A 9,280-nucleotide genomic window follows, 5' to 3' on the forward strand; every position below is an offset into this window, starting at 1 on the left:
TGAAAATCCAGGTAAAATTAAACATACTGTGCTATCTCTTCCCTTTCTTTTGGTTTTTGTTAAGTTAGACAACTAAAAAAATCCATATGAATATGAAAGCATTATGAGTCTAATATATAAAGTTGAATGTCTGTTAGCTATATAAGGAGGAAAACTAATTTAGGAGACACCCTAGACTAAACCATGTCCAGAAAAACACTGTCATAGTTAGTAGATTCTTTTTTTTTTTTTTTTTTTTTTTTTTTTGCTTTTTAGGGCCGCACCTGCGGCACACGGAGGTTCCCAGGATAGGGATAGAATCACAGCTACAGCTGCCAGCCTACACCAGAGCCACAGCAACGCCAGACCCAAGCCACATCTGCAACCTAACCACAGGTCACGGCAACACAGGATCCTTAACCAGCTGAGCAAGGCCAGAGGTGGAATCCGCAATCTCATGGTTCCTGGTCAGATTCGTTTCCACTGTGCCACAATTCTTAATTGTAAACAGATTCCTTAATTTACCATGGGTAGAATATGATTTAGGAGATTTCAGTTTGACAGATATTTTTAAAGTATATGTTCCACAAATGGGAGGTGGGGCAAGGTTGTTCTAAGTGGATAACATTGGTGGGTAATGGCAGTCACATTCAACAAACAGTATTTCTTTAAAAAAAATGAAGTCACAACCATTATGTAGACTTCCTTTACTGTTACTTGGTTGAGTCCTATGAGGGCTTGCAAATATGAAATGCTAGTAAATATAAGAGGATCTAAACTGTCATTAAAAGTGTAGTGACAAGGAAAGCATTTTGGTCACATCACTAACGTTTCTAAGCTTTAGTTTTCCTCCCTAAACTACCACTAAAAAGGAATCTTATCCATGAAAAATTCTGCAACATTAACCAACTATTTGTTTTAAGAAAAAAAAATGTTTTAATATGTTTATATTTGCTTGACATTTTCCAAACTACCAAAACCTAGGAAGGAAACCCCCTAACTACTTTAATATTAAGGTATTGAGCATGACCTCTGGGTCATGTGTGCAGCTTTGGATTACTCTGTCTTAATTTTTATTTCTTTTTTGAAGAAACTGTATTACTTAAGGTAGAACTGTATTTACTAAAAGGCTGTCTGCAAATCTACTGGCAACACAAACATACAACAGTTGCTCCAGAGAAACCTGCATCTTTAACAACTCCCTTGTCTCTCCAAATCCCAACAATCACCATTTTTGCCAATTCCAACTCAGAAAAACATTCATAACCTGGTTCTCTTGGATTTTTCTTGGTAGGGCTCTCATTAGCTTCCTCGACTATGGCAACCATCCCTGCTATCACAGCCCACTTCTTCATTCTTTACCTTTCTTCTACATTAACAGTAAACACTAGAGCCAACTTCCTGCTGAAATACCTTCAGTGGCTCCCTCCTGCTTCAGAGGTAAAATGCTTACTTCAGCACAGAGTTCCTTCAGCACTGAGCCACGACCTGACCTATCACTTCAGCATCATCTTTGATGTTCGCCCTCCCCACAGTACATCGCACACTTCAAACAAAACACAATAGCCACTTTCCAAAAATGTGGCACATTTTCATATTCTATAACTTTGGATGTACAAAGAAAAAGATTATGTAGCAGAAAACATACAAACAGAAATTAGGAGTTTTGATTTCTTTTGCCCAAAATACCCGCCTTCCCTTTTCTGTTTTATATCAATTCGAATGTCATCCCTGAATCCCTGAGACAGATTCTCCTCTGTAGTCTCATGATGTACTTGGCCAGAACTCCAATAAAGCAAGGGTCATTCTGTATTAGGATTATCATTTTGCATATTTTCCCCCAAAGATTGAGCTTTCCAAAATAGGAAATAGATCTGTTTTACCTTTATAACAGTATTACTTAGTAAAAGTACTCAAAATTTGGTAATTTTGGATATAAACAAACATCTAGATCTCTAGCTCCCATATAAGTCAGAAGTGAGCAACCAATCTTCACACCAAGGAAGGACAAAAGTTTTGCTCAGAAAATCTTTAGTAGGCTGTATTTTCATAAGAGGAAAAGTCAGGGGGAAAGAAGGTAAAAATTAGAGCAGAAAATCAGGAAGGGAAAAAAATACACGTGTGATCTTTTGAAAACAGAATAGAGCAGGGAAGCTCTATTTTAAAGCAAAGAGGAGGAATACTGTTTATAAGAGAATAAGGATTCTAGCAGACCCAAAACCAGTAAGTTTTCCTCCAACAGTGTAGTCATTTCTTCTCTTGATGCCTGGCAATTCTCTTGTATATCAAAAATCTACATGATTTTCCTGGATTCCAAAGGTCATTTCTGTTCCATGCCTCAAGCCAAAATAAAGTGACTGGTTTTACAAAAAATTATTAAAACTTAACTATGTATACATCTCACTGAAGGCGTGCGCGCACACACGAGTTGAAGCTGCGTTATTTTTTCATTCAATATACAGTTAAACCCTTACTATCATTCTGCATATTGTGAGAGGCTAAAACAGAAGACAAAATATTTCCTGACAGGTGAAAGCTTTTTTTTTTAACTACCTGGTTTCACAGAAACCCTCTTATAAAAATAATACAAATGACCAAATGAAAAGGGAAAATATTCAATCTCATTAATAAGGTATAATTATCCATCAACCAAGTGACCAAATGAAAAAAAAATCTAAACATACTTGCTATAAAAAGACAGATACTCATATATTTCTGGTAGATTATCAAAACATTCAAAGGCTTTAACTCAGCAATCCTATTATCTAAAATATCAACAGAAATAATCAGAATCACACATAAAGATTCATGTATAAGAATGTAAACTAAAGCTGTTATTTGAGTTGTTAATGGTTATCTCTTTACAGTAGGATTACATGTGATTTTTAATTTTTCAGTGTTTTCAAGATTTTCTAGAATAAGCATGAACTACTTTTATAATTTAAAAAAATACTTTTAATTACCTGGTTTCAAGCTTAAATTCTGAAAGTTTAGCTCTGAGCTCTTCCTTACTCATTCTATTAATGCAACCATTTGTAATAGCAATCTCTTTGTAAACTGGGTCACTGAAATCACTTGCAATGGAGGTAATGAATTTAGATCCTTTTGTTTCTTGGCCATCAAGTCTACATCGTTGCTTTTTCTACAAAAAAACAAACACACACATACATATATACTTATACATATGTAGTTTATAGCTAGCACAAGCATCTTAAAGAGTCAAACTCCTGAAGCCTTTTGATGCTACATGTTCAATAAAAAGTTCATAGAAAGAAGATATGTGTTCCTAATACAATTTACCCTGTTTTCTTCTGACTCATGAGGTTCCTCACAGGACATGAAGCTAAGTAAAAAGAGCACTGGTGTTGGAGTCAGAGCAACCTCAGTAGAGAGCCCCAGCTGACCATTTACTATCAGCATAACCTTGGGTAGTTACTTACTAGCCTCTGATCTTCAGTTTCTTTATAAAATAAGATAAAACTGTCTCAAACGGCATTTGGTATTGGTAATGATAAACAGTATCTGGGTGAAATCATAAGGATTAAATGAGATCAAGTATATCAGGCTCCTGATACCATACCCACCACAGCTATTAACAAATGTTGATTTTACTTATCATTACAGATTGTAGGTCAGACTTTTTCACAAACAATATTCTAAACTTTACAAATGAACTTTTTTTTTTTTTTTGTCTTTTTAGGCCCACGCCCACGGCATATAGAAGTTCCCAGGCTAGGGGTCATATCAGAGCTGTAGCTGCCAGCTTACACCACAGCTCACAGCAACACTGGATCCTCAACCCACAATGAGCAAGGCCAGCAACTGAACCCTTGTCCTCATAGATACTAGTTGGGTTCATTATCACTGCACCACCACAGGAACTCCAAATGAACCGATTTTTAAATAAACTTATACAACCAAGTTTTAAATAAACTTAATGCCTTCCTGAGAATTCTTTAACTTGACTTATTTTACAAAGTTAACAGAAATTGGCCATTATAAAAACAAAATGGACCAGAAATCTAATTCAAAAGTTGCTAGTACCCAAGGCAAAGGAAATATATTCAGTTTCAAAACACACAATTTCACAAAAGTTATATGCATGTATCAGTTATGCAAGAGAACTATAGTTACCATAGTATAATGCCTTCCTCCTTTCTTAAATCAAAGTCCATGTTAAGAAAAATATATAATTCGATTCTAATCGTGCCACAGGTAGTCCCAAATAACTAATATGTTAAATTCCAAAGATTCATTTATGTTATTTTCCACATGCAATGTTACAAATATTAGGTATGTTCCAGAATTTTCAAAAATACTTTGGAATTTACTATCAATTCATACTAAAGCTCGTTAACTTAGTCATAATTTACCACACTGTCCCCTTGTGAACTTTAATTGCAGATTAAGGAGAGATGACCATGGACAGGCCATAGTCCCTGACTTAGAACTGATCCTGATGGTTCAGGGACTTTCTCACTCTAAGCCTCAATGTGATGCAACACACATTTAGAAGATACTATGCTAGAACACTGTCTACTTCCTCCACCGCTACCTTCACCCACACACTTCTTCCCTTTTATTCTCAGTGCCCAGCTTCCTCAGTTTTATGGTGAATGGTCTTTCTTGTGAAGGGTCTTTGTATGCTTCCTTTCCCTCCAAGCCCTTCCCCTGGGTCTTTGCATAGTTATCTCATTTGCCTTCTAATTACTTTAAGAGGACTTCAAGTCCCTTCTCTCTAAAAAAAACCACTCTTCTATGCTACTTCACTCTTCAATTTGAGATACTGCCAATAACATCATCGTGTAAATCAGTTTACAATTTTTTTTTTCTTGCTTTTCAGGGCCACACCCGCGGCATACGGAGGTTCCCAGGCCAAGGGTCTAATTGGAACTGTACATGCTGGTCTACGCCACAGCAATGCGGGATCCGAGCCACATCTGCAACCTATACCACAGCTCACAGCAACACCAGATCCTTAACCCACTGAGCCAGGCCAGGGATCGAACCCTCAACCTCATGGTTCCTACTCCGATTCATTTCCACTGAGTCATGACGGGAACTCCTAAAATAATTTTTGAAAGTTTATTTTTAATGAGAGAAGTATGACTGAATGCACTTCATTATATTTTAAAGTCTAAAATTCTAAGATGTAGTGACTTAAGGCCTGGGCCAATGTTTCTAGTTGGTTTTAATAACTGTAATACTTGTTAAAAACCTGTTTAATAATGATGGTCATTTAATAATAAATGATACAGTCTCTTTTTTTCAGGCTCAATTAAGCAAAATATTTTGTTGTAATTCATCTAAGTAAATTTTCATTATCCCTAATGCCATTTGTTCTTGTAAATTAATAGGTGTTGCATTTTTGTCTTTGTAACCAAGTAAATTCAAATTTCATCAGAACTCCTCTTTTAGGATTTTAATCAAAATTAATTCTGCTTCCAAGTTTTTCTTTAAGTGTGTAGATGTAAAGGCTTTTAAAAAAAAATGATAATGCACAGGGTTTCTGGCATAAAATAATGGAAATGTTTTCAAAACATCTATTTTCAAAATGTTCTTGGTGCAAAAGTGGATATAGAAGGAACATACCTTAACATAATCAAAGCCATTTATGACAACCCCACAGCAAATATAATACTCAATTGGAGAAAAGCTGAAAGCCTTTCCCCTAAAATCTGGAGCAAGACAAGGATGCCCACTCTCAGCACTGTTATTCAACATAGTACTGGAAGTCCTAGCCACAGCAATCAGATAAACAAAAGAAACAAAAGGCATTCAAATAGGAAGAGAAGAGGTAAAACTGTCATTGTATGCAGATGACATGATACTATATATTGAAAACCCCAAGGACTCAACCCAAAAACTACCTGAACTTACCAACAAATTCAGCAAAGTAGCAGGATATAAGATTAACATTCAGAAGTCAGTCACATTTCTATATACTAACAATGAAATAGTAGAAAAGGAATACAAAAATACAATACCTTTTAAAATTGCACCCCAAAAAATCAAATACCTGGGAATACACCTGACCAAAGAGGTAAAGGACTTTTATGCTGAGAACTATAAAATATTAATCAAGGAAATAAAAGAAGATGTAAAGAAATGGAAAGATATTCCATGCTCCTGGGTTGGAAAAATTAATATTGTAAAAATGGGCATACTACCCAAAGCAATCTACAGATTCAATGCAATCCCTATCAAATTACCCATGACATTTTTCACAGAACTAGAACAAACAATCCAAAAATTTATATGGAACCACAAAAGCCCCAGAATTGCCAAAGCAATTCTGAAGAACAAAAACCAAGCAGGAGACATAACTCCTCCCAGACTTCAGGCAATATTACAAAGCCACAGTCATCAATACAGTGTGGTACTGGTACCAAAACAGACATACAGACCAATGAAACAGAACAGAGAACCCAGAAATAAACCCAGACACCTATGATCAATTAGTCTTTGACAAAGGAGGCAAGAACATAAAATGGGGAAAAGACAGTCTTTTCAGCAAGCATTGCTGGGAAACCTGGATAGCTGCATGAAAATTAATGAAACTAGAACACGCCTTCATACCATGCACAAAAATAAACTCAAAATGGCTTAAAGACTTAAAGACAAGACACCATCAAACTCCTAGAAGAGAACATAGGCAAAACATTCTCTGACATCAACCTTATGAATATTTTCTTAGATCAGTCTCCCAAAGTAACAGAAATAAGAGCAAAAATAAACAAATGAGACCTAATCAAACTGACAAGCTTTTGCACAGCAAAGGAAACCAAAAAGGAAACAAAAAGTTTCTCCCAACTTACAGAATGGGAGAAAATAGTTTCAAATGATGCAGCTGACAAGGGCTTAATCTCTAGAATATATAAGCAACTTATACAACTCATCAGCAAAAAAGCCAACAACCCAATTGAAAAATGGGCAAAGACCTGCTAGACATTTTTCCAAGGAAGATATACAGATGGCCAACAAACACATAAAAAATGCTCAACATCCCTGATTATTAGAGAAATGAAAATCAAAACTACCATGAGATACAACCTCACACCAGTAAGAATGGCCATCATTCATAAGTCCACAAATAACAAATGCTGGAGAGGGTGTGGAGAAAAGGGAACCCTCCTGCACTGTTGGTGGGAATGTAAGCTGGTACAACCACTATGGAGATTAGTATGGAGATACCTTAGAAATCTATAAATAGAACTACCATATGAACCAGCAATCCCACTCTTGGGCATATATCCAGACAAAACTTTCCTTAAAAAAGACACTTGGGAGTTCCCATCGTGGCGCAGTGGTTAACGAATCTGACTAGGAACCATGAGGTTGTAGGTTCGATCCCTGGCCTTGCTCAGTGGGTTAAGGATCCCACGTTGCCATGAGCTGTGGTATAGGTCACAGATTCTGCTCGGATCCCACATTGCTGTGGCTCTGGTGTAGGCCGGCAGCTACAGCTCCAATTAGACCCCTAGCCTGGAACCTCCATATGCTGTGGGAGTGGCCCTAGAAAAGGCAAAAAGACCAAAAAATAAAAATAAAAAATAAAAAGACACATGCACCCGTATGTTCATTGCAGCACTATTCACAATAGCCAACACATGGCAACAACCCAAATGTCCATTGACAGATGACTGGATTAGGAAGATGTGGTATATATACACAATAGAATACTACTCAGCCATCAAAAAGAACAAAATAACACCATGTGCAGCAACATGGATGGAACTGGAGACTCTCATGCTGAGTGAAGTAAGTCAGAAAGAGAAAGACAAATACCATATGATATCACTTATATCTGGAATCTAATATAAGGCACAAATGAACCTTTCCACAGACAAGAAAATCATGGACTTGCAGAATAGACTTGTGGTTGCCAAGGGGGAGGGAGTGGGGGTTACTGGGGAACTTGGGGTTAAGAGATACAAACTACTGCCTTTGGAATAGATTAGCAATGAGATCCTACTGTGTAGCACTGGGAACTACATCTAGTCACTTATGACTTGAGCATGATAATGTGCAAAAACAGAATGTGTACATGTGTGTGTAACTGGGTCACCATGCTATACAGTAGAAAAAAACTGTATTGGGGAAATAACTATTAAAAATAATAATAATAAAAATCTTCTTGGTGCAGAAAAGGTTTCTTTTGATAAGCACCTACTTACTAAGTTATTATTAAAACATATTTTCTTTCATCTTGAAACAAATTGTGTTTAAAAAAAAAAAAAACTTTAAGGACCAAGCTATTAATCCCTTTTTCATCACAGAAAATGACGATTCAGGAAGGGCGGAACCCAGTCAGATTCATGTTACTAAAAGATCATTCTAGTTGCTATGTGAAAAGAGCAAGAGCTGGGAAGCCTCTTATAAGTACCCGCACTAAGAGGTGCTCAGCATCTCTGTATTATTAATGGTATTATTTACACTCTGCAGCGCTAGTCAACAAAAAATAATTATCTGTCAAAGAAAATAAAGTTTTAAGACTGTTTTTGCAACTTTGCCACTGTAACGAAGATTGACCAGTGAGCTATCAAAAGCATTAAGAGTATCATATAAAGTCCACAGGAGAAAGAAGTAAATGGGCACAAATCAGAGACAAAGCTCCAGCTAACAGACACAATACTTTCTGCCAAGGCTGGGAGGTGGGCTTAAAGTCTTAGGAAGTGACATACCTAGAACATTTGGCGAGATTTTTAAAAGCACAGGCTAATTACGAACTAGGGCTACAAAGAATGAAAACAGGAACCGTGCCCCCCCCCCCAATGTTTACAGAAGAATTCCCACTAAAATAACTTCTAAAACCGCAGTTCACGTACTTCTCGTCTACTGTTTACTCACTTCCAGAGGGTGACTAGGACCAGAGAGCGCTCCATGACAACCACCCAGAGTAAAGCTCCCAGAGTTGGGGACCGGGAAGGCGGCCGGGGCTGGGGTCCTAGGGTGCGCAGGCTGCGGTTCCTGCGGGAAAACCCTCGAAGACTGGGGCGCGCGGACGGACTCTCACCTCGGGATTCCGATGCTGCGGCTGCTCCCCGCACTCCGACCCCAGCGACCCGCGCCGCGCGGGAGCCAGGGCCTCGCCGCCGGGCTGGTGGCTCTGCTCATCCTCCATGCTGCGTGTCACCTAAGAAGAGAACTGCTGGTGTCCGCCACTCGCTAACTCTCACTCGGCCAAGCCCGAGAGCCTCGCCTTTCTCCGTTGAAAAATTACCGGGCTCGCGTTCCCGCGGCGGCGGCCACACAAACTCCAGCGGACACCTCCCACTTCCGGGAGCGTAAGGCGTCCAGA

The 9,280-nt window shown here is 38.1% G+C and overlaps 1 protein-coding gene across 2 annotated transcripts in view; it reads right to left on the bottom strand.

Annotated features, from left to right (window-relative positions):
• ERI1 (exoribonuclease 1) overlaps positions 1-9,273 on the bottom strand; it is a 31,731-nt gene extending 22,458 nt beyond the window's left edge. Inside the window, exons 1-2 of one of the 2 annotated variants that reach the window (XM_021075032.1) lie at positions 8,996-9,273; positions 2,943-3,121 (exon numbers count right to left, since the gene is read on the bottom strand). In XM_021075032.1, coding sequence (XP_020930691.1) covers positions 2,943-3,121; positions 8,996-9,103 — 287 coding nt within the window. In that variant the 5' untranslated portion in view covers positions 9,104-9,273. The remainder of the gene's footprint in view (positions 1-2,942; positions 3,122-8,995) is intronic. The other variant, XM_021075033.1, reaches the window with a different exon arrangement.

The sequence above is a fragment of the Sus scrofa genome, chromosome 15 (genome assembly GCF_000003025.6).
Source record: "Sus scrofa isolate TJ Tabasco breed Duroc chromosome 15, Sscrofa11.1, whole genome shotgun sequence".
Lineage (NCBI taxonomy): Eukaryota > Metazoa > Chordata > Mammalia > Artiodactyla > Suidae > Sus > Sus scrofa.